This window comes from Acomys minous, assembly GCF_964271855.1.
Source record: "Acomys minous genome assembly, chromosome: 2".
In the NCBI taxonomy this organism is placed as follows: domain Eukaryota; kingdom Metazoa; phylum Chordata; class Mammalia; order Rodentia; family Muridae; genus Acomys; species Acomys minous.
The window spans coordinates 84,737,584-84,761,404 of record NC_140484.1 but is presented as its reverse complement, the minus strand read 5'-3'; the positions used below and the strand labels follow the sequence as shown (position 1 = coordinate 84,761,404).

At 58.4% G+C, this 23,821-nt stretch overlaps 2 protein-coding genes across 4 annotated transcripts; both read left to right on the top strand.

Moving 5' to 3' along the window:
- Positions 1-105: 105 nt before the first annotated feature.
- On the top strand, positions 106-5,748 carry NR1H2 (nuclear receptor subfamily 1 group H member 2). 3 transcript variants are annotated; one of them, XM_084773300.1, is made up of 10 exons: positions 106-258; positions 358-504; positions 1,331-1,388; positions 1,469-1,582; positions 1,860-2,141; positions 2,265-2,524; positions 2,626-2,805; positions 3,414-3,513; positions 4,752-4,960; positions 5,232-5,748. In XM_084773300.1, exons 3-10 carry the CDS (start codon positions 1,349-1,351, stop codon positions 5,376-5,378), a joined length of 1,332 nt encoding a protein of 443 aa, XP_084629426.1. In that variant the 5' UTR covers positions 106-258; positions 358-504; positions 1,331-1,348; the 3' UTR covers positions 5,379-5,748. The 3 variants fall into 3 exon arrangements, with proteins under 3 accessions (XP_084629426.1, XP_084629424.1, XP_084629425.1); XM_084773298.1 differs by having other exon boundaries at positions 107-258; positions 1,851-2,141; XM_084773299.1 differs by having other exon boundaries at positions 107-258; positions 1,328-1,388; positions 1,851-2,141.
- A 537-nt stretch (positions 5,749-6,285) lies between these two features.
- Positions 6,286-23,119, top strand: POLD1 (DNA polymerase delta 1, catalytic subunit). Its single transcript, XM_084751627.1, has 27 exons — positions 6,286-6,358; positions 11,749-11,936; positions 12,222-12,335; positions 12,600-12,746; positions 12,827-12,952; positions 13,020-13,188; positions 13,271-13,352; positions 13,434-13,563; positions 13,782-13,948; positions 14,154-14,258; positions 16,139-16,279; positions 16,464-16,574; positions 16,665-16,856; positions 16,948-17,036; positions 17,202-17,318; positions 17,574-17,687; positions 18,083-18,230; positions 19,888-19,983; positions 20,085-20,222; positions 20,702-20,877; positions 21,173-21,325; positions 21,403-21,505; positions 21,875-22,007; positions 22,086-22,199; positions 22,447-22,499; positions 22,571-22,668; positions 22,977-23,119. Exons 2-27 carry the CDS (start codon positions 11,750-11,752, stop codon positions 23,080-23,082), a joined length of 3,309 nt encoding a protein of 1,102 aa, XP_084607753.1. The 5' UTR covers positions 6,286-6,358; position 11,749; the 3' UTR covers positions 23,083-23,119.
- Positions 23,120-23,821: the final 702 nt, after the last annotated feature.

The following is a 23,821-nucleotide window of genomic DNA, read 5'->3' as shown; positions in this document are numbered from 1 at the left end:
AACCTTCCGGTAAGTGTGCCACTTCCGGCCAAGGCCCCTCATTCGCTGGCGCCTGGGCAGGCCGGAAGTTTGTCACCTTTCCCGGCCCGCCTATATCCGGAAGTGACGCGCAGCGGGGTTGCCGGAAGAAGTGGCGAAGTTTCTTTTGCTTTCCCCCTCCCTCCCCGGCAGTCAGCGCTGTTGCTCGGAGCTACTCCTAGGCTTCTGAAGTTACTTCTGAAGTGCTGTGGAGGAACACCCGCCGCTGCGGACGCAGAGGCAAGTGCGCCGGGCGGCGGGACGGGCGGGGCTGGGCTGGGCGTGCGGCTCGCCGCGGGTCCCGCTCAGCGCGCGCCTCCTTCCCTCACTCCTCCGCAGCTCCCGCCTCGCACGATCGCTTCCAGGGCCACGGAGTAGGAGACCCCCCCCCCCCGCCGCCCGCACCCCGTCGCCTCAAGAACCGCTGGTGCAGTCATGAGCCCCGCCTCCCCCTGGTGCTCGGAGAGGGGCGGGGCCTGGAGCGAGGTGGGCGTGGTGTGGCGTAGGGGAAGCCTATGATTGGTGGGCCGGGGGCGGGCTACGGAATGGATGGGATGAATGGTGTAAAGTTTGTGATGGAAGGTCTTTGCTCCCTAGGGCGGGGCCTGGATCGTTGTTGGGTGGGGCTTGGAAGCTGGGGCATGGAGGGCGTGGAGCAGTGACAGCCTATGATTGGTTTCTGGGGGGATGGCGGGGCCGGGACCCAGCAGGGGCGGGGAGGGGGTGGTCGAGATTTGAGTATGTGTTCAAGGGTGGGAAGGGAGGGCCCAGAGACCTGATAGGATGGAGTGGGGTCTGGGGTCTCTCTTGGGGTGGAGCAAAGCCTTGAAGAAGCCTATGGTAGGGTAAGGGTTGGGGCCTGATGGGAGGGGCGGGACAAAGTTAGGGTTGCCCACGATAAGAGTGCAGAGCGTGCTCACAAAAGAGGAATTTTGAGTTGTTGAGTTTTCTTAGTGTTAGGGAGCAGTGGGACCTGTCATGGGAAGTTTTGGTTCGTAGAGAATGCGAGGGAGCAAAAGTGGGCGGGCGTTGTTAAAATGGGTGAGATGTTTGTAAGGGACCGGGGCTGGGAGTTGGGTAAAAACACTGAGGTGTGGTGGCACAGTCTTGTGATGCCAGCACTTGAAAGGCCTAGGCAGGCACGCCGAATATCCCAAGACAGCCTAGGGGAGTGAGTTCCAGGATTTGGGAGGTGGCTCAAGATGTTTAGCCACATAGTCTGGTTAGCTTAAACTGCAGGAGATCATGTCTCCAAAGAGCCCTTGAGTGTTGTTAAGGCCCTGTAATTGGCTGGGTCCCCTATGTTCAGCAGGCTGCTTCGTGACCCACCATGTCTTCCCCCACAAACTCTGTGGACACGCCAGTGCCTGGTGAGTGACAGTCGCCCTTCCCCTGCCCTGGCCCCTCCCCAGTGTTGGAGGAGCTCACTGTCCCTTCTTCCTTCTCCTAGGGAATGGTTCTCCTCAGCCCAGTACCTCCTCCACATCGGCCACTATTAAGGAGGAGGGGCAGGAGACTGATGCCCCTCTAAGCTCTGAGGGGTCCAACTCTGCCTACATCGTGGGTGAGCCAGGGAGCCAGGGCCAGGACAGGGGTGTGGGGCAGCGTGAAGGAAGGGTGGGGATTTGGTGGTCCTTGTCTCTCGGTGGGCTTTTCCTCCTGTTTCCCTTTGTCGCCTCTGACTCATTCCCAGGAGCCCACCAACCTGCAGATCTTTCCCTTGGCGTGTTGCAGCCCTGCCCTCTCACCCTCGCTTCGAGACTTCCCATGGCCTGTCCCCAGGCTGCTGTCTCTCTTTGTCGCTCTCTCTCATGGCCTCTGCTCACCCCAAGTCATCTTAGAGCCAGAGGATGAGCCCGAACGCAAGCGGAAGAAGGGCCCGGCCCCGAAGATGCTGGGCCATGAGCTGTGCCGCGTGTGCGGGGACAAGGCCTCGGGCTTCCACTACAATGTGCTCAGTTGTGAAGGCTGCAAAGGCTTCTTCCGGCGCAGCGTGGTCCACGGTGGGGCCGGGCGCTATGCCTGTCGGGGCAGTGGAACCTGCCAGATGGATGCCTTCATGCGTCGCAAGTGCCAGCTCTGCCGGCTGCGCAAGTGCAAGGAGGCTGGCATGCGGGAGCAGTGTGAGCGCAGGGAAGGGAGAGATGGGGTCCTCCCGGAGGGGTGGGGCTGGAGGGAGGATGGCTCTTCCTGGAGGGAGGAGTAAGTGAGGGTGGGGCTCGCCACTGAGGTCTGCTCTGCTGCAGGTGTGCTTTCTGAGGAGCAGATTCGGAAGAAAAAGATTCAGAAGCAGCAGCAGCAGCAGCCGCCGCCCCCGACTGAGGCAGCATCCAGTAGCTCAGCCCGGCCCGCCGCCTCCCCTGGCACTTCTGAGGGCGGTGGCCAGGGCTCTGGGGAAGGAGAGGGCATCCAGCTGACAGCGGCGCAGGAGCTGATGATCCAGCAGCTGGTGGCTGCGCAGCTGCAGTGCAACAAACGGTCTTTCTCCGACCAGCCCAAAGTCACGGTATCGCCTTGCCCAGCCCAGTGGGCAGAGCCCACCCAGGCTAGGGAGGGTTTTCCTAGGGCATGTACGAACCCATGTGACCCTGGTCTCCTGTGTCCCAGCCCTGGCCCTTGGGTGCAGACCCTCAGTCCCGAGATGCTCGTCAGCAGCGTTTTGCCCACTTCACGGAGCTGGCCATCATCTCAGTCCAGGAGATTGTGGACTTTGCCAAGCAGGTGCCAGGGTTCTTGCAGCTGGGCCGGGAGGACCAGATCGCCCTCCTGAAGGCATCCACCATCGAGGTAATAACCAGAGGCAGCTGGGGGCCCTGCTGTAGTATAAGTGGGTCTGAACCCCTGTGGGGTGTGGTCAGCTGGAGTGTTCAAGTGAGCCAGTCAGGGACAAAAGGTAAATACGTTGGGGTAGAAAAAAGTGAAAGATATGGGCTGGAGCAATGGCCTCAGAGGTTAAGAGCACTGGCTGTTCTTCTAAAGGTCCTGAGTTCAATTCTCAGCAACCACATGGTGGCTCACGACCATCTATAATGAGATCTTGTGCCCTCTCCTGGCATGTAGGCACACATGCAGGCAGAATATTGTATAAATATTAAGTAAATAAATAAAAAGAAAGAAAGATATTAGATGGACTGTTGGAGAAATGTGCCCCAAAGACTTTTCAGAGGAATGGATATTTGCCCTAAATCAAGGATAGTGAGCAGTTACTGAGTGTCAGCTCTATGCAAAGTTCTGTTCTGAGTGTGGAGAGTCAGAACTCCAACCTGCACCCCAGTTATGTGGCGCCAATGCCCTTGGATGGGGCAGTGTGTGACAGAGTTGGAGGAAGGAACGCTCAGAACATCTGGCCTGGCAGACGGTGGCAGCTGAGGAACCCTGTACCTTGTCACCTCCAGATCATGTTGCTGGAGACAGCCAGGCGCTACAACCACGAGACGGAGTGCATCACGTTCCTCAAGGACTTCACCTACAGCAAGGACGACTTCCACCGTGCAGGTCAGCGGGGGGCCGCCGGCTGGGGCCCTGGTGTTGATCGAAGCCAGATGCATGGGGGAGGCTTTGCCGTCACTGCCGCTCTGGCAGGAGGTCAGGGAGAAGCCCCCACCCCAGAGTGACTTGTGGGACTCCGTCCTGGGAGCTCACCTGGCCGTCTGCCCTGAGAACGGGGCGGCTGCCACTGCCATTGCCACCCGTTGTGAACAGAGGCCTTGCTTACTCAGCTTGGGGTATCTTATCTCCTCCCCAGGACACCTCAGATGCCTCTCAGTAGCCTGAGGCACCCGCTCCCCGTTCTGCTTTCCTCTAAGCACCAGCTCACTTCCACCACACAAGAGGGTCCTAGGATTCTTCCAGTGTGAGGGTAGCAGGGCAGTTACTGGGATTAAAGTCTATATGATCCAGCCTGGGAAAGGCCCCGCAGCCAGGCTTGCAGGAACCACAGGCAGTCAGGCCTAGGAGGGCAGGACCGGCAGGGAAGTTAGGCTTCCCAGCCCAGTTCTCCGGGCCCCAGGCTCAGTCCTGCTCAGATCCTCAGTGACTGGTGGCTCTGCCACTGCCCTCCCCCCATGTCTGCCCTCACAGCAGTCCAGGGTGCCGCGACCACACCCACATTCCCTCTGCTAGGACAGGACCTGACCTCCGTCCTCCTCTTCCTTGGTCCATCCTCTCTCCCAGGCCCTGGCTACCTTGCTCTGAATTGGTGCCCATCAGTACAGTGCAGCATCGGGGTCCAGCGTGTACTATCCCTTGCCTGGACCTGGGTGACAACTAGTTTGCCTGGATGCTGCCCCGATGGTTTTGTTTTGTTCTTAGGGCCTCACTGTGCCGGCAAGGGCAGTCTAGAATTTGTTATCCTTTACAGAAAAGGGGTGGGGTGGGTTGTAAATCACTCTCCTCCAGGCCACGGCACACAGTAGGTACACACAATAACTAATGGCTCGTGGCTGAATCATAGCATATCTGAGTCTCAGCAGTGGGAGCCACCTAAGGGCTCACAGTGTGGCCTAGCATGGCCCCTTTTCCGCTGCCTCCATGAGGGCAGGTTCTGGGACCTGAGAAGACGAGGCCTTCCACGGTGTGTGGGAGGGAAGGGTGTGGGCGCCACTACCTAACAGGCACTCCCAGGCCCATCCGGTAGGAAGCAGGAATAACTGTCACCAGCTGTCCTAACTTGTGCCCTGAGTGCCCCGGGGCCAGGGGCAGGGTGCGAGGCTGCTCTGGGGCCGCTCTTGCAGGCCTGCAGGTGGAGTTCATCAACCCCATCTTCGAGTTCTCCCGGGCCATGCGTCGCCTGGGCCTGGATGATGCAGAGTACGCCCTGCTCATCGCCATCAACATCTTCTCGGCGGACCGGCCCAATGTGCAGGAGCCCAGCCGAGTGGAGGCCCTGCAGCAGCCCTACGTGGAGGCCCTGCTCTCCTACACTCGCATCAAGCGGCCGCAGGTACGGAAGCCGCCGTTCCCTGCCAGGGCAAGCTCGCTGCTGGCCTCAGGCCGCCCAGGTTAGGGCACGCTGAGCCTGGGGGCTGTCTGCCTCTGCTCTCGGGTCCTAGTCTCAGCCGTGCTTTGGTGTTAATGAGATCAGCAGCGATGTCCCAAGCCCTGGGTTGGGTTCCGGGTTGGCCTGACCATTCATGGGACTGGCTTTCCAGACTCAGCTGGCCTTGCTGGGCAGGGCCCCCCAGCAGTACCTCCCTGTCTGCCCTCCCCTGCAGGACCAGCTCCGCTTCCCACGCATGCTCATGAAGCTGGTGAGCCTGCGCACCCTCAGCTCCGTGCACTCGGAGCAGGTCTTCGCGCTGCGGCTGCAGGACAAGAAGCTGCCGCCTCTGCTGTCCGAGATCTGGGATGTGCATGAGTAGGCGCTGCCACGAGTACCCCAGCCCTGGTGGCATCTTCTTGCTGAAGGACGCTTTGCCTTTCCTCCTGGGGGTGGGAGGACACTGTCACAGCCCAGCCCCACGGGGCCCAGCCTCAAGGCCAGTGGCAGTTGGCACCAGAAGGCCCCACCCCACCCACTGAGTCTTCCAGGAGCGGTGAGGGGCACAGGTCCTGGCCTCTGACCTTTCCCAGCCGCCCTCCCACCCAGCTTACACCTCAGCCGACCACGCCATGCACCTTGAGTGGAGAGAGGTTAGGGCTGGTGGCTTCCCACAGTTGGGAGACCACAGGTCCCCTCTTCTGCCCCTTTTATTTAATAAAAATTTAAAAGAAATAAAAGTTCGAGTACAAGCCAGGCCTGAGCACAGCCTGAGACGTGGAGGGGCTGGGCACCTCTGCTCAGCTAAGACAGGTGTCTGTATACAGCCTTGTTTGAGGCTCTGGAGACCCAGGTGGAGGCCGGTAGGAAAGGGGAGGGTCTCCAGAGAACACTTCCCTAGCTGGGCAACCCACCCCCACCCCCCCCGCCCCCCCGCCGTCTCCAAAGTGGGGGACTGCGCATGTGCCCATGAGTGTCCTACATCAGGAAGTGATTTGTGGACAACAGAAGTGAGTTATATGCGATCCTAGAGCGTGCAGGAACACAGGAAAACAGCCTCTTCTAGGAAAGCAGCAAGGTAGCAGTCTCTTCCCCGCTCCTGCTGGGGGCGCCCGGGAACCGCGGGCCAAGCCCGCCAACTGAGCCTGGCTGCTGAGGGCGTGTCCGCGGGCCGTCAGCGTCACGAGGGGCGGGGCCATAGGCCACGTTGGAGGGGCGGGACCACCTGTGGGAGGCGTGGTTTTCCGGCCCTGGTCGGCCAGGGGCGGGGCCTAGCGGGCTCGCCGCAGCTCTGCGCCTGCGCACACAGGGGTCAGGGGTTACGGTGGCGTACCTTGTGGCGGGAAAAGCTGTTTGACGCGGGTAAGTACGGAAGAAGGGTAATGGGGCGCCTGGTCGGGCAGCTGACGGCTCGAGCGGACGGTTCGCGGGGTATCCGCAGCCGGGGCGGCACGGGGCAGGGCTGGCAGCGCAGGAGACGGACGCCTGGAGCCGGGGACCCGGGGCGCGCGGGGCTGTCCCGGTGTGAGCTCCGCGGCGTGCGCGCGAGCCGGGCCTGGAGACGCGGGAGCTGCCGGGCGTGGTGGCACTCGCCCGTTATCCCCCCCTCTCCCTCACACACTCGGGAGGCAGAAGCAAGTGGATCTCCGAGTTTGAGGCCAGACTAGTCTACCGAGTGAGCTGCAGGATAGCCAGTGCTGTACAGAGAAACCTTGTCTCGTAAAACCAAATTAAAAACAAAAGTAGAAATGGGAGGAAAAGCCTTTCTCTTTTTTCATTTAGTGCGTGCGCACGCACGTCATGATGTACACCTGAGGACAACTTTGTGGAGTTGGCTCTCCACCACGTGGGTTCCGGCTGTTCGGCTTGGCCACCATGCGCCACTGTCCACTCCGCTGTCTCTCAGTGTCCCATGTGATGCTATGTAATAAGTAAAACACGCCAATTGATATTAGCTGGGACAGCCTGGTGTTTGGTGGGGGAGGTGAGCAGAGCAGCGGGGGCAGGAGGGTCCCAGAAGAGGAACCAGGCGCGAAGCTGGCAGTGTGTGAGATGCCCGGTGAGAAATGAGTGTTTCATGTACCACCATTACCACTTCCTGCGTGGCAGCAAGACACCTGCCCTGCGGGCTGATGCAGCTTCAGAGAGCATCCCACGAGTGGGTGGGGCTTGGATCTGGATCTGACTGTGCTCCAAGGTCTTGGGAACGGCCCTGCCCAGGATAAGGAGAGACTGGGGTGACAGAAGCAGCTCGTGGGAGTGGGAGATGCCTGAAAGGCCACCCCTCCAGGAGGCAGCCCTAGGAGAGGTGACTTGAAACACAAACAGTTGTTCAGCCTCTGGGAGGCAGGGGGATGGCAAGTTTTGGGGCTGCCCCAGCATCTTAGACCTTGTCTCAAAATAAGGAAAAGGGGAATCTAGTTAGCGATACAGCCTAGAATCCCCCAATGAGGGGTTGAGGTTTGACTCAGTGGCAGAGCCCGGCAGAGTTAAATCCACAGACCCCCTACTGTCTTTTGAGATACAGGCTTTATAGCTCAGACTGGCTTTGACTTTGCCCTTGGATCTACAGCTGGGATTTGCGGGCGCCACCAGACCTAGTGTGGATTGGCTTGTGTTGGGGAGGTATGTCGTGAGTGACTTGTGGGCAAAACTGTTCATTATAACACCAACTTCCCACTGCTCCCTGGAGACCAGCTCCACTTCCCAGTGTCCTTCCATGTGTGCCTCTGCTTAACCTCGATTGGTTAGGGAAGGGCAGCCTTATTTTCTGCCCAGTGGGGAGCCGCGTCCCCTTGTTTGGAGTCAGTGGTCCCCAGTGGTGACCGATGGCCTTGTTTGAACAACATGTGCACTTGTCTTTTTGGTTGAACTGTTTGGAATTTGTAGCTGGCCTGATGCTTCCCTGGCACCCCATCCAGAGTCCCCTAAGAGCAGCATCCACTTGCATCGAGGCAGCCCATTCACCTGATCGGCGTAGGCTGTCCTCAGCCACACCTGGCTGCTTCTCCAGACCCAGATTCTGGTCTTGCGATGCAGCCTGGGGCTAAGCTTGACCTCCAGACTGTCTTGTCTCAGCTTCCCAGGCAGCTGGGTGTAGGCTAATCATTTCTTCAGTGTCTTTGTCTTTTGTTTTTGTTTTTTGAGACAGGGGTTCTCTATGCAGCCTTGGCTGTTCTGGACTCACTTTGTAGACCAGGCTGGCCTTGAACTCACAGTGATCCACCTGCCCCTGCCTCCCGAGTGCTGGTATTAAAGGTGTGCGCCACCACGCCCGGCTGTCTTTGTCTTTTTTAATATAAAGCAAAAGAAGAAGCCTGCCATTCCACACCTTGATTTACCTACTGGGGACAAAGCGTCTTTGAGATCTTTCATATCACCATACGGCTTCCTCATTTCTTTATACAGCTGCATAGTACTCCATTGAATGGCACTAAGGGACTCTATTGAAACTGTCCCCCTGGGGGACATTTAGGTGGTTTCCAGTCCTTAGGGATTTTAAACAATGGTACCGGAAATAACCTTGTACAAACAGGTTCTTCATATGCCCCCGACCTGTTAGGGTCGGCTCTCACACATGGAATCACTTACAGTCTTTTAATGCCTTTGTTTTTCTACTGAGGTGTGATTTTATATTTAGTCAACTGCAGTGGTGTGCAAGGCACGGGTCCAGAACATTCCTTGATGGGTCCCCAAATCCCACCAGTCTGTGGCTGCTACTCAGAACCTGTTTTGCCCCAGAAGTTTTGAAGATTGATTGATTTATACTTGGAGGGTTTGCCTGTGTGTACATACGTGCACAGTGTGCATGCAGTGCCGAAACAGCCCTGCTGTCAAATCCTCTGGAACTGGAGTTATTGATGGCTGTGAGCCAGGTGCTGGCAACTGAACCCAGGTCCTCTGCAAGAGCAGCTGGCGCTCTTGACTGCTGAGCCATCTCACCAGCCCTGAAGGATTTGCTTTTAAATTTTCTTTTTAGTTGTACGTGTGTATATGCAGTTCCCCCTGAGGCCAGGAGAGGGTGGCAAAACCTTGGGGCTGGCATTAAAGACACTTGTGTAGTGGTGCTGGTAACAAGTGTCCAACCAGGGTTTCTCTGGCTGGCCTGAAACTCACAGAGATCCACCTGCCTCTGCCTCCCGAGTACACAAGGTGTGTGCCACCACTGCCCAGCACACCTCCCACTTTTTTTTTTAAATATGGAGAAGTTTTAATATATGAGCATGGGGGGGTGTAGGGAGGGGGGAAGCACCCCAGGGAGAGAGAGACAGAAAAAGAGGAAGAGAAGAACAAGAGGGTCACCTCCTGCTTTTTAAGCCCGTGAGTTTAGTCAGGGCTGCTTGTAGAGCATGCATGAGGCTGCCCTGCTAACCTGCTAACAGCCATCTTTATAGTCATTCTAACCTGCAAACCAAAAATATGCTTACTGTGTGCTGAGGGGTCGGTAGGAAAACGCTGCCTTTGTTCTCCATGGCTGCACTATTCTAGTCCTATTAGAGCAAAGACTACAATAAAAATGTTCACTCACTATATGCGGTGGTGGCGTTGCAGTGGTCAAAGTGTGTCCACAGCAGGGGGGCCGCCCCAGAAACACTGAGTTCATCACCTGTTTGATGGTGAGTTGTCTTCAGGGTGTTCACTGTTGACAAGTTTTCCACAGTCCCTGGATTCACTGGGGGCTGTAGCCCATGGTGTGAGCAGCTTTGCTACAGGTGAATGTGTGTGCTTCTGCACTGTTGTGGAAATGGTAGTGTGAACTTTCCTTTTACACCAGGGTGAAATCGGGCATCTTGAAATAAACAGCTTAGCCTCAGTATGGGCCACAGCCATTACTCCTGTCTAGTTCCAGAACATTCCATTACCCCAAAAGGAAACCCCATTCCCACTAAGTGTCACCCCAAAGCTGTCTGCCTGGCCGTCCCCCTCCTTTCTCCTGCCTGCTCTGCTTCTTCCTGCTCTCCGCACGCCCCTTCTTTCCCTCCCACACCTCCGGTCCTGTGCTCATAGTCCTGAGCCTCCGCTGTGCCTGGCTATCTCTGTCTGAGTCAGACCTTAAGGAGCCCTTGTCCTGCTGGGAGGGACAGTGTGTGTCAGAGGTGGTGATTCAGTCACAGACTGCCAAGAAGGGCTGCGTGTCATGGAGCAACCACATCTGGCCCCTTTGCTTTTTATTTTGAAATACAGTCTTATTAAGTTTCCCAGACTGGCCTTGAACTTGTTACCCTTTTTCCTCAGTGGCTTGTGTGGTGGCTTACACCACTAGGCCTAGCTAAGCCCCACCCCCCAAACTAGAACAAGAAAGACCCAAGCTGATTCTGCCATTGTTATCCAAAGGTCCTGAGCAGTCTAGGACAGCAGCCTCCTGTGTGGATGGAGACTGGTCACAGATAGGGTGCTGTTTAGGGAGTGGGCAGGGGTTTACTTGAACCTAGGGCAGCTGCTTGCCCTCCGTTCCATGTTCCCACAATCCCCTGTTCTCAGCCCTCACACTCAAGAGCACATATACAAAGCGTGCGCATGCGTGTGCGTTCGGTCTTTCCTTTATAACAGTTTCCAGAGGGCTGAAGTCAAAGTAGAACAAAGCAACGGATGTCAAAGCTGCCATCCAGCGTCCCTGTGCTGGCACGTCCCCGCTCGCTCCGGCATTCATGTGGGGTGCTTCCTGCCCTTTCAGCAGACCCACACTCATGGTCCTTCCCGAATGAGCTCGCAGCCTGCAGAGACCACGCCGCGCACCCCTAGGCGGCCCTCCTTACCTAACTTTGGGTGCCTCTTGCTGAATCACAGCAGTTACTCTTCAGCCCTTGTGGCCTAGATCTAGTCCCATCCAGTGTGCAGAGGACAAATCCGCTCATCTGTGCAGATTCTGTGGGTGCTCCTCAGGGCTCCAGCCCATGGTAGCGGGTGTGGGTGGTGGGGAGCCAGAGTAGAGTGTCACCCAGTGACCTGCTTTGGCCAGCCGGGCTCACCACCTTCAAAATAGATCTGCTGACTGGGGACACTTCTAGCCGTGGTCTCAGGCTACAGTAGGGACATGCACAGCCCCTCCCTGCGTGTGCTTGCTTTGGTATACATGCTCCTGGATTTGGGGCACCCTGGCGACAGCTGAGCCGGGCCGCATTCTTTGATCCAGGTGTGCTTGCTTCCTGGCAATGGTGGCTGGTGACACTGCAGAGCTGAGTAGCCTCGCAAGTGACTCCACCACCTGATGAAGCCATTGATGGATGCAAGCACTACCCTCCTTGGTTTTTGGACAGGCTTTCTCTCCGACCTTGAGACTTCCCATCGTCTCCTCAGTGACCTGAGAGAAACAGCCTGGTTTGGTTTGGCTCAGAGCTTCAGTTTGTGTCACCAAGAGCAGAGCTGCTCACTTGGTGACAGAAGCAGGGGGCTGGGGGAGCGCTGGGGACTAGCTGGCCTTTCAGAGGCAGGTCCCCAGAGACCTACTTCTCTCCAGTCCCCCATCACTTAGTCACGCCATCAGTTTATGAATACAGGGACTGGGGACATGACTGAGTGGGTAAAGTGCCCGCTGTGCACGTATGAAGACCTGAGTTCAATCCCCAGCATGCATGCAAGAAACCTGGAGTAGGAGCCTGTCTGTGGTACCCCTCACTGAGAGGGCAGAAACAGGCTGATCCCTGGCGCTCACTGGCAGCCATCCTAGGTTACTGGGCAAATTTGAGGTCAGAGGGAGAGGGTTGGGAATGAGGTTTTACTTAGACCCCAGCAAGCCCCCAACTTGTCCACAGGATGGATTTTAAGCGGCGACAAGGACCGGACCCTGGGGTGCCTCCAAAGCGGGCTCGTGGGGGCCTCTGGGATGAGGACGAGCCGTCACAGGATGAGAACTTGGCGCGGCTGGAGGAGATAGAGGCTGAGAACCGGCTGCAGGAGGCAGAGGAGGAGCTGCAGCTGCCCCCAGAGGGCACCGCGGGTGGTAGGTCCCTACCTCCCAAGGGGGTCCTTTGACCCTGTATCCCTGGGGGTCCTTCCAGGCTGGCAGCTTGTTTTTCAGTGGGGTTCTTGCTCTTGTCCAGGTTGGTTTTGAACTTCTAGACTTGAGTGATTCTTCTAGCGCATTCTCTAGTCTAGGCTGCCCTTCCTGGTTGGGCAATTTTAGCCCATGACCAGTCTCCCACTTCCTCCACCCAGCATTCCTCTGCGAGCAGAGGGTAGCTGCCTCTGTGGAAAACCCACCCGTGGAGTTTCTGTTTCCCTCCAGGGCAGTTCCCCACTGCAGACATTGACCGGCGCTGGCTGCGGCCCACCCTCCTTGCCCTGGACCCCGACACGGAGCCCCTCATCTTTCAGCAGCTGGAGATTGACCACTATGTGGGTGAGTTGGCAGGGGAGGTGGGCCGCAGCAGTACCTGCAGTGCACACAGCCGCTGCCGCGCGAGGCAGGAGAGGCACAGGCCAGTGTGCTGTGGCTCGGGTGCCTCCTTCCCACTCATCAACAAAACAAACAGATGTTATTAGAATATTACGCTGGGCAGACTCTGCCTCTGTGGGTGGCAAAGGGCAAGGTCCCAAGGCTTTAGTGATGGGCCTCAGGCGGAAACCTCGGGACCTGAGAAGTATCCTGTGACCCCTCCCCCAGGTTCAGCGGTGCCCCTGCCAGAAGGCCCCCCAGTATCCCGGAACTCGGTGCCCGTACTGAGAGCCTTTGGGGTCACCGATGAGGGCTTCTCCGTCTGCTGCCACATCCACGGTTTTGCGCCCTACTTCTATGCCCCTGCACCTCCCGGTGAGTGTTCCTGACCTCTGTGGGGTGTTCCTGGACCCTAGAACTTCTCTTGCTCTTTTCTGACTGGCCTCTCACTTAAGGTTTCGGGGCTGAGCACCTGAGTGACCTGCAGCAAGAGCTGAACGCAGCCATCGGCCGGGACCAGCGTGGCGGGAAGGAGCTCTCTGGGCCAGCAGTGTTAGTCATAGAGCTGTGCTCCCGTGAGAGTAAGTGTGGCCTGGGGGTCAGGGGTGGTGGGGAGCCCAGGTAGGTGCTAACCTCCTTTCTCTACAGGCATGTTTGGGTACCATGGTCACGGCCCCTCTCCATTTCTTCGCATCACCCTGGCGCTACCCCGCCTTATGGCACCAGCCCGTCGTCTCTTGGAACAGGGTATCCGCGTGCCAGGCCTGGGCACCCCGAGCTTCGCACCCTATGAGGCCAATGTGGACTTTGAGATCCGGTGCTGTCCTTTCTCCCCTTTGTCCTGCTCTGACCCCACCCCGGCCCTGTGGCCCTTGTCAGCTGACACAGCACTCTTCCAGGTTCATGGTGGATGCTGACATTGTAGGCTGCAACTGGTTGGAGCTCCCAGCTGGAAAGTATGTTCAGAGGATAGAGAAGAAGGTAAGGGCTCCCTGGGGCGGGGGCAGGGGACCTGGACTCGCCGCTGCCCGTGCGGCTGCCCTCATGTGCGTCCCCCCTCAGGCTACGCTCTGTCAGCTGGAGGTGGACGTGCTGTGGTCGCATGTCATCAGTCACCCGCCAGAAGGCCAGTGGCAGCGCATTGCGCCCCTCCGCGTGCTCAGCTTTGACATCGAGTGTGCTGGCCGCAAAGGTCTGTTCCCAGAGCCTGGGCCCCTCCCCCCCCCCTTCTGGAGATCGGTGATGGGGTGCGTGGGTGGGAGGAGGGAGGAATGCTCTGCGTGCAGAGTGGGGGCTGTCCCCACTCATGTGGCTGGCACAGGGAGCTGGGAGGAGAGGCAGTGGGCAGGTGGACCCCACGGGGTGAAAGGGGAACACGGACGAACGAGCCCCGTGCCCTCCCCTCTGCAGGCATCTTCCCTGAGCCGGAGCGCGACCCTGTGATCCAGATCTGTTCCCTGGGGCTGCGCTGGGGCGAGCCAGAGCCATTCTTGCGCCTGGCACTCACACTGCGGCCCTGTGCCCCGATCCTGGGCGCCAGAGTACAGAGCTACGAGCGGGAAGAAGACCTGCTGCAGGTGGCTCCGCCCTCCTCAGGCGCCCACTTGCGCTGTGTCCCCAGCCATGCCAGTGACCCTTCTGCCCAATGACACCGTGTCCTTGTGGTTGGGGGCCATGCGTTCCATGGTGTTTTCACAAGTGCCAAGGTTGTCTTGAACATTCTGGAAATGAGGGTAGCTGAGGCAGTGACAACCTGGTTGACCCTCTGTGCTCCCTTCACAGGCCTGGGCCAATTTCATCCTCGCCATGGACCCTGACGTGATCACCGGCTACAACATTCAGAACTTTGACCTCCCGTACCTCATCTCTCGAGCACAGACCCTAAAGGTGAGGGAAGCTGGAGCCTCTTCCTGCATCTTCCCCCATGGGGCCGTCCTTGCCCTGTGTACCTCTATCCATGGGCATCACCAGCCACTCAGAGGCATCTTGGGCTCCAAAGTCCCAGAACTAACTTACCTCCCTCTGGCTGGAGACAGAATACACTGCTGTGCACAGGAGGCTCCTGGAGAACCCAGCCCTCGCCATGGCTAGGCCTTGCTTTAGAATTCACTGGCAAGGCGTGAGAGGGAAGTGAGGGCATGGGAGGAGGAAAGGGACATTTGCTTTGGTGGGTGGCAAAGGCCGGGTGCTGTGGGAAGGGAGCACGTGAGCCTCGTCCACACAGCCACTGTAGCCAGCTCACCTGCTGGAGGCTGCAGGGTGAACTGCTGGGTATCAAGGTGTGGGATGCTGGTGTCTTGGGGGCTGGGGGCAGGCCCTCCTGAGCCTCGCTCCAAGCAAAGGGTTTCTGGCCTACATCTGCTTGGGCCTTTCTCCTGTGCCTCCCTGCGGTCTCACTTGGCCCTTCTTAAAGGCCAAGCTCTGTTACAAGTGGGGTTATGGGTGATGCACAGGGGGAGTCAGCATTTTAGAGGGGTTCATTTCATCCCCAAATAGTACATACTGTATAATTTTTCTCTCTTATGCACCTGTAGCAATTTGAGGATGAATAGGTTGGGCAGACCTTACTACCCAGCTGCAGGGAGACCCTTATGTCCTAGGCGCCTCCTCTCAGCCACCTTCCCTAAGACTGTCTCTCTCTGCTGGTCTGTACCCCAGTACCTAAAGGCACCCCTGTTGGCTTTCAGAACCATCCCACAGGGCTTCTGTCTGTCCTCCTCTGAGGCACAGTCCTTGTCTTGCCTGTGCCCCTCATTTTCCCGGTCTCCCGGGCCCTCAACTCTGTCCCTTGTAGGCACTTTTTCGAGACAGGGTCTCTCTGTGTAGCCTTGGCTGTCCTGGACTCAATTTGTAGACCAGGCTGGCCTTGAACTCACAGCGACCCACCTGCCTTTGCCTCCTGAGTGCTGGGATTACAGGTATGCGCCACCATGCCTGGCTGGCGCTATTTTTTAAACTATTTTATTTGGGGTTCATTAATGCCTCTGCCTCTCTTCCAGTCCCCTCCCCCCCAAACCTAGGAAGGAGAGGAAGAAGGTTAGAAGGTTTAGACTTAGTTCCAGCCGGTTAGGGTTGTTGGGTTCTTGGAAAAATACCAGTTTTGGTTGTCAGGATAGCGAGCAGTCCAGCAACAGGAACAAGCAGCCGTCTTCCTCCTGCATCCGGCTCCTCTAAGCCTCTCTCTGGGCTCTCATATTTATACTCTGCCAGAGTCCACTAACTCCAGCTGGCAAAGAGTATGCTCTTCTCTGAGCTGCAAAAGACTGTTTCCAGCTGGCCTAGACCACACCCTGCACAAAGCATTTATCAGCTGTGGATAAACTGAAAGCATCTCCATATCCCACACTTGCAATTAAGACAAAAACCTCTATCTGAGAACTGAGGTTTTAAAAAGTTTATTTATTTATTTTATGTATATGAATGCTATATTTGCATGTACACCTGCATGCCAGAAGAGGGCATCATATCCCAGTATAGATGGTTGTGAGCCACCATGTGGTTGCTGGGAATTTAACTCAGGACCTTTGGAAGAACAGACAGTGCTCTTAACCACTGAGCCATCTCTCCAGCCTGACAACTGAGTTTTTAAAGAAACCAAAACTTCAACTACAGTCCCTGGTCTCTACCTCATCTCACCCAGGTGGTCTCTGCCCTCCGTTCTTCTTCAGCCCCAGGAGTGCCGTGGCTGTCCCTGTCCCTGTTCTGTGGCCATGAGGTCAGGTTCAGAGTCGGGGGGCCAACTGGCTGTGCCCACTGTTCCTCTCCAGGTGGAGCGCTTCCCTTACCTGGGTCGTGTGATTGGTCTCCGCTCCAACATCCGTGACTCCTCCTTCCAATCCAGGCAAGTCGGCCGGCGGGATAGTAAGGTGGTCAGCATGGTGGGCCGAGTTCAGATGGACATGCTGCAGGTATGACTGAGATCTACCCGTCACCTAACACTGCCTCAGGCTCCCCGCTCTGCCCACCCGAGGCTCACCCTGCCCCGCCCACCTAAGTACCACATCCTCGGGCCCCCTCCCACAGCTCTGAGCTGCACCCTGTACCCACGAGGTCCTTCCTTATACCTCTGAGGCCCCACCCCAACCCACCCAGGTGCTGCTGCGGGAATACAAGCTCCGCTCTTACACGCTCAACGCTGTGAGCTTCCACTTCCTGGGTGAGCAGAAGGAGGATGTGCAGCACAGCATCATCACGGACCTGCAGGTGGTACCCTCCTCCAAGCCCCTCCCAGTCCTTGCCTCACCCGGGTCTGAGACCCCAACTAAGCCCCTGACCACATGTGCCCGTCCCCAGAACGGAAATGAACAGACGCGCCGCCGGCTGGCGGTATACTGCCTGAAGGACGCCTTCCTGCCGCTCCGGCTGCTCGAGCGCCTCATGGTGCTGGTGAACAATGTGGAGATGGCTCGGGTCACGGGTGTGCCCCTTGGGTACCTGCTCAGCCGTGGCCAGCAGGTCAAGGTTGTGTCTCAGCTTTTGCGCCAGGTGGGTGGCTGAGCCAGATTGGCCACACGCACCACACATACGTGTATACGGCCTGCCTGGTGCCTGGGTACTCACCCCACCCTTTCTCCAGGCCATGCGCCAGGGACTGCTGATGCCAGTGGTGAAGACCGAGGGAGGTGAGGACTACACGGGAGCCACTGTCATTGAGCCCCTCAAAGGGTGAGGACCTTGCTGGGCATGGTGGGGCACACGTTACCCCAGCACACAGCAGGAGCTCAAGGCCAGCCTGGGCTATTTGAGATGTATGCTGTATGCAAAATTGTTTTTAAAAAGAAAAGTAAGGGTAGGGGCTGGTGGGTTTGACGCCCCCCAAATCCTCCCTAGGTACTATGACGTCCCTATCGCCACCCTGGACTTCTCCTCTCTGTACCCCTCCATCATGATGGCCCATAATCTGTGCTATACCACGCTGCTGCGGCCCGGCGCTGCCCAGAAGTTGGGGTATGCTGCCTTCATCCAGGGTGCTCCCCAAACCACACTGAGCCCTTGTTTCATGGCTTCGTAGATCAGGTCCAGGGAGAGGAAGTCTCATGGGAGACAGACACTTGAGACAGGCTGTGGGTGGCGGGTAGTGGAGAGGCAGACCTGGGGGTGGGGCTGGCAAAGGTCCTGGGGGAATCTTGGAGAAGCAGCCCGGGAGAGGCAGGCTGCTGGCCAGCTAGTTCCTGCAGAAGCCTTGTCCTCCTCCTTTCCCAGCCTAAAGCCAGATGAGTTCATCAAGACGCCCACCGGAGATGAGTTTGTGAAGTCATCTGTGCGGAAGGGCCTCCTGCCCCAGATCCTGGAGAACCTGCTGAGTGCCCGGAAGAGGTGGGACTGTGCCTGGCTCAGTGCTCGGGTCCCCATGCAGCCTGTGCCTGGCTCAGTGCTCGGGTCCCCATGCAGCCTGTGCCTGGCTCAGTGCTCGGGTCCCCATGCAGCCTGTGCCTGGCTCAGTGCTAGGGTCCCCATGCAGCCTGTGCCTGGCTCAGTGCTAAGGTCCCCATGCAGCCTGTGCCTGGCTCAGTGCTCGGGTCCCCATGCAGCCTGTGCCTGGCTCAGTGCTCGGGTCCCCATGCAGCCTGTGCCTGGCTCAGTGCTCGGGTCCCCCATGGTGACCTGGCCCTGGTCTTCTGTAGCCTGCCTGCATTAAGTGAGACATCAGCCTGGTGGTCTCCCTGGGGCCCCTGCTTCCCTTGAACAGCCTTCATCCTGCCTCTGCCTAGGGCCAAGGCTGAGCTGGCTCAGGAGACAGACCCCCTACGGCGACAGGTCTTGGATGGACGGCAGCTGGCACTGAAAGTGAGTGCCAACTCTGTGTATGGCTTCACTGGCGCCCAAGTGGGCAAGCTGCCATGTTTGGAGATCTCCCAGGTGAGCCCTTGGGACCCTGACGGGCAGCTGGGTTACTGTTGGCGTGCACTGAGAGTCAGTTGGGTCAGAGGGTGTGCCAATATGGCAGGAGCCACAGGTGTCAGGCCATCTTCCTCACCCTGTGTATACTGTCCTCAGAGACCAGAGCGCCTGTTCTCGGTACTCCTTGCTCACAGTCTAGTGGGATGGGGACTCTGGTCTTGACTAATGCTTATGGTATAATTGGCGCCCATGAGGTTGATGCTCGGGACACCCCTCCCCCAGCAGCTATCTCTCTGTTCACCTCTTCCAAGTCCCTGCGGAAAGGGGCGGGGATGGGTAGCACACAGCCAGGCTGTTATTGCTCGGTCAGTTGATGTTGGCAGCAGTCACCTGCTTTATACATTTAAGATGTGTGAGCCATGATGCTTGGACTTGGCAGAAGTGTGTCCTCCCCGAGCCAGTGTCAGCAAGGGCCAGGGTCCTCTGTCCCAAGTGTGAGGACCCTGGTGAGGGCCTCGGCTAGTACCAGCTGGAACAAGAGTAGAAAAGAACTCCCCATCTCCCTCGCCAACATGGCTGCCCTGGGTTCATACAGAAACAAACATTAATAATGAGTGTGAGGCCTGAGGTGCTACTGCCCAGTCCGGTCATAGACGTAGCACCTCACTCAGCAGTGAGGAGTAACCTGTCAGGAGCTCTTAGCGAGGGAGTGTCCAGAGCAGGGTGGCAGGGTTGTCACAGGGTGGGTTACAAGGACACGAAGGCTGCGTGACTAGCAGGTGCCACTGTTCGCTCCAGCTGCAGCTCCCACAGTCTCAGGGTCCAGCCAGGCATGTGTGGCCTGTTCCTCCACCTTGTGAGCATAGATCTCAGGTGTCCCTTGGGGCTCGGGGAAGCTGAGTGCCAAAGGGTGTCCAGGCACTCGGAAGGTGTCTCCCAGGAGCTGAGTCCCAGCCAGACCTGCCTCTGCCGCAGTCACCTCTTGCCTGCCTGCCATTCTCACTCCTAGCATCTCACAGAGATGGGATGTGCATTGAGGCCTTAGGCCAAAGGAGCCACTGGTAACCCTGACTGATGGGATAACAAGTTACGAGGTATTCCAGAATAAAATGAGAGAAAAGGAACGCAGGGCAGATGGAAAGAAGACACGTCAGGCACGCATGGACTCCTCGGATGTCCCCATGACCACATGCAACCCAGGCAGAGAGCATCCTACCTGCCCTGTCCCAGTACCCGGCCAGCGTCCTCCTTATTTGCAAAATGAGACAGATCAGGGTGTGGTGATGCGGACCTGTATCCCATCCACTCGGGCTGTGGGGCTGAGGAAGAAGCCTACTTCAGGGAGCCCAAAGCTGGGTACTTAGACCCTGTCTTGAAATAAATGGCCTGAGGAGATGGCTCAGTGGTGGAGCCCCTGCTTAAAGTCACCCAGGGTGGGGCTGGGGTGTCTCAGCGCAAAGCCTCTGCTCACGGTACCCGAGGCCCTGGCTGTGCTCCAGTCGAGGAGGACAGAGTGGCTCCTTGTCCTCTGAGAATGTGCACACTCGGGAGCAGCAGTCGCCTGCTTCTTAGACTTAAGATGTGCGGTCCCTGAGGCTTGGATGTGGCAGAAGCCTGATCCCCCGAGCTGGATTCAGTGTTTGGGTTCTCACTCTTCTGGTTCTGCCCCTAACAGAGTGTCACTGGGTTCGGGCGGCAGATGATTGAGAAAACCAAGCAGCTCGTGGAGTCCAAGTACACCCTGGAAAATGGCTACGATGCCAATGCCAAGGTCAGGGCCTGACCACTCTTACCTGCTCTCCTGGGCCCTGGGTGTCCTGCTACGGCAGCCCCTGGGTTGAGGACAGACATTCCTCATGTGTACCCTGGCAGGTGGTCTACGGGGACACGGACTCTGTGATGTGCCGCTTTGGTGTCTCCTCTGTGGCAGAGGCGATGACTCTGGGGCGGGAGGCTGCAAACTGGGTATCCAGCCACTTCCCACCACCCATCCGGCTGGAGTTTGAGAAGGTGGGTGTGTCCCCTGCGCTCAGCTCAGTGGAGGCCATAGGCATCTTTGCCAGTTAGTGATGCTCTGATTATTTGTGTGCCTGCAGAGGCTGACACTGCAGCAGTGTGTGGGTCCCGGCTTGTGGCAGTCTCACAGCACTCTAGGGTCCTGAGGCGGCAGAGACCTCCATTGTGTGCGGCTCCTGCTGCTGGACATAATCTGTTGTCCTCCCCTGGCTTCCTCCCTGGCTGCTGGGGAGTGGGGGGTGGGGGCTCAGCTCAGGACTCACTTGGCCCTGTTGCCTCCCATGGCTTCCAGACTTCCCTGTGCTGCTCGTCTGGATTCCGTGACTTAGGGGCCGGCTCGAGGCCTATGGTGTTGTGTCAAGCAGGATTTCTGGGGGCTGGAGAGTATTGGGCCTTATTAGGGTTGTGTTTCTGATGTGTGTCAGATTGAACATGAAGGAATGGGCATAGGGTCACCCCCAGCTCCCTTCCAGGTTTACTTTCCATACCTGCTCATCAGCAAGAAGCGATATGCTGGCCTGCTCTTCTCCTCCAGCCCTGATGCTCATGACAGAATGGACTGCAAGGGCCTGGAGGCTGTGCGCAGGGACAACTGTCCCCTGGTGGCCAACCTCGTTACATCCTCACTGCGCCAAATCCTCGTGGACCGGTGTGTGTGTGTGTGTGTGTGTGTGTGTGTGTGTGTGTGTGTGTGTGTCCCATCTAGACCAAGAAGTCAGCCCCCATCAGACCCGGGACCTAGCATCCTTCCTTGGGGACACAGATGGCTTGGCTTAGGGGTGGGGCAGTGGTAAATCAAGCTGGCAGCTGTGGTTGCCGCCGGCCTCTCCTGCCTCAACACTTAACCCCAACCCCAGTAGCCCATGGTGCCTGGTGCCTAGATCCTTGATGGTAAGAGTTGCCTCCCCATCCTCAGTGGTGCCTAGTGACGCCCTCCTCCTCAGGGACCCTGATGGTGCAGTGGCCCATGCAAAGGACGTCATCTCGGACCTGCTGTGCAACCGCATAGACATCTCCCAGCTGGTCATTACCAAGGAGTTGACCCGTGCAGCAGCAGACTACGCTGGCAAGCAGGCTCATGTGGAGCTGGCTGAGAGGTGGGGCAGCCACACAGCCCTCTGCAGCTGGGTCCCCACAGCCCTCCACAAACCTCACCCAGCTCCCCTCTCCGCAGGATGAGGAAGCGTGACCCCGGCAGCGCGCCCAGCTTGGGTGACCGAGTCCCCTATGTGATCATTGGTGCTGCCAAGGGTGTGGCCGCCTACATGAAGTCGGAGGTCAGGCCCACCTGGGCTGTGCCCCTCCCAGAATCTCACTTCTGCTTTCCCTGGGCGGCCGTGCCCGGGCCTGACTTAGCGTAGTGCCTCCCTGTGCAGAGTTGGCTGCTGTGCCATCTCCGCCCCTCCCCACCTGGGTGCCAGCTCTGTTTGCTTTTGTCATCTAGAGCCACCCAGGGAACCAAATCCCAGCCACCCCCAATTCCCAGCCTTATGACTTCCGACCCCTGCACAGCCCCCCCCCTTCCTTCTCCCATGGGGAAACCTGTTAGGTGTCTGAGGGCCCCTACCCGAACCAGAGTCACAGTGCCCACCCTATCCCCTAGCCCATTGCCCTCTGCGGCCTTGGTGACCCCGGCCTGCCCACAGGACCCCCTGTTCGTGCTGGAGCACAGCCTGCCCATCGACACTCAGTACTACCTGGAGCAGCAGCTGGCCAAGCCGCTGCTGCGCATCTTTGAGCCCATTCTGGGTGAGGGCCGAGCAGAGTCCGTGCTGCTGCGTAAGTGGAACCCCCCCCCCCTTCCCCAGAGGGAAGGGCCAGAGGCCCGGGCAAAGCCAGTCAGTTCCCTTCCTGCAGGTGGTGACCACACACGCTGCAAAACTGTGCTCACCGGCAAGGTGGGAGGCCTCCTGGCCTTCACCAAGCGCCGCAACTGTTGCATTGGCTGTCGCTCTGTGATCGACCATCAAGGTGAGACGAGTTGTAGCGGTCCCTGCCACAGGGGCTCGCTCGGCCTGCAGGCCAGTGGAGGGTCCTTGCCCGCCCCGGGGTTCCCCAGGGGAGTTTTCCCCACACACTCGGGCCCTTGTTCTCCAGCCTCTGGGGACTTTCAGAAGCCGGGATGGGCAGCGGGCGGAGAAGAGCAGGGATGCAGGGAGGAAGGCTAGGGCCTGGCTTGGACCCAGCACCTCTGTGCTGACACCCACCCCGCCCCCAGGAGCCGTTTGTGAGTTCTGCCTGCCACGGGAGTCGGAGCTCTATCAGAAGGAGGTGAGTGAGGCAGGGGCGAGAGCTGGCGCAACCTGATCTCCACAGCCCCGCTAAATCCAATGTGTCCTCAGGTGTCACACTTGAACGCCCTGGAGGAACGTTTCTCGCGCCTCTGGACACAGTGCCAGCGCTGCCAGGGCAGCTTGCATGAGGACGTCATCTGCACCAGGTTCGCCCTCCCCCACCTGCTACCAGACTCCTGGCCCAGCCGCGGGACCTCACTGCAGAGTGGGCAGGGTCTGCCTGGGCTTGGCGCCCGCCTTGCCTCCCCCAGGGTGGGGCCGGGCTTTCCCCAGGGAACAGGCGGGCGGGGCGGGTTCCCACGCCAGGTGACAGCTGATATACGGCTGGCTACCTCTCAGGGCACTGCTGTTATCGGAGTCTCTGTGCCCGCTAAGCAAACAGCCCCCTCCCCCTGGTGGGCAGCAGGTAGGGGCCAAAGTCCTGGGAACAGCCCCTGACCACCACCTTCCACAGCCGCGACTGCCCCATCTTCTACATGCGCAAGAAGGTGCGCAAGGACCTGGAGGCCCAGGAGCGGCTGCTGCGGCGCTTCGGACCTCCCGGCCCTGAGGCCTGGTGACCCAGCAAGGGATGGAATAAAGTTTAGATTTTTGCTACTGCCGGTGTGTTGTGGTCTTTGGGAACAGATTGGGTTTCATGGCTCAGGCGCTGTACAACAGTCTGTGTCCACAAAGGGCTGGCATCTCTGTTTCCTCTCTGAAACCCTGAGTGGGACCCCAGTGCTCTGCTTTGCCCCTCCCGAGGGGCCTGGTGGTCACCCAGCTAACATGGTGCTGTGCTGTTTCCTCCATCCCCGGGGCGGCCCCTAGCACACAGGCTTCCACACCTCAAGGCAGCAAGGGGACCCTCCCTGTCACACTCCCTGCCACGTCAGCCACGGTGATACTTCCACCGTGGGCTCCTGGTGGTCCGGCTGCCTCGGCTTCCTCTCAGCTTTTAGGAGTTCCCCTGGCAGCTCTAACCGTCGTCCTTGGGCCTCACTGTCCCATGCCATCCTGCCTCGGCCACCATTGGCTCCCTCTTGTGGCATTCTACCCCCAGGGCCCTGTAGCCCCTCGTCTCCTGCCCTTTCTAGCAACTCTCCTCTCTCTACTCCCCCCAACCCAGTGGTGGGGATCCCCAAATACAAATGGCCTCTAGGCCCACCCCCCCCCCCCGACACGTGACCAGAGGGTTGTGCAATCCAGACCCCTCCCGCAGGGGATTTTTGAGGAGGGCCCCCATGGCCCGCCCCTGGGTGGGGGGGGGGAGGGGCTGGGCCAAAGTATATATAGGGGTGGTGGCCAGAGCCAGCCCAG

Coding starts and splice junctions, on each gene's coding strand:
- NR1H2 (XM_084773298.1), top strand. CDS start 1,349: ATGTCTTCCCCCACAAACTCTGTGGACACGCCAGTGCCTG. Junction 3,514..4,751: donor GGACGACTTCCACCGTGCAG/GTCAGCGGGGGG, acceptor CCGCTCTTGCAG/GCCTGCAGGTGGAGTTCATC. Junction 4,961..5,231: donor CTCGCATCAAGCGGCCGCAG/GTACGGAAGCCG, acceptor CCTCCCCTGCAG/GACCAGCTCCGCTTCCCACG.
- POLD1 (XM_084751627.1), top strand. CDS start 11,750: ATGGATTTTAAGCGGCGACAAGGACCGGACCCTGGGGTGCCTCCAAAG. Junction 11,937..12,221: donor CCCAGAGGGCACCGCGGGTG/GTAGGTCCCTAC, acceptor GTTTCCCTCCAG/GGCAGTTCCCCACTGCAGAC. Junction 13,189..13,270: donor AATGTGGACTTTGAGATCCG/GTGCTGTCCTTT, acceptor GCACTCTTCCAG/GTTCATGGTGGATGCTGACA.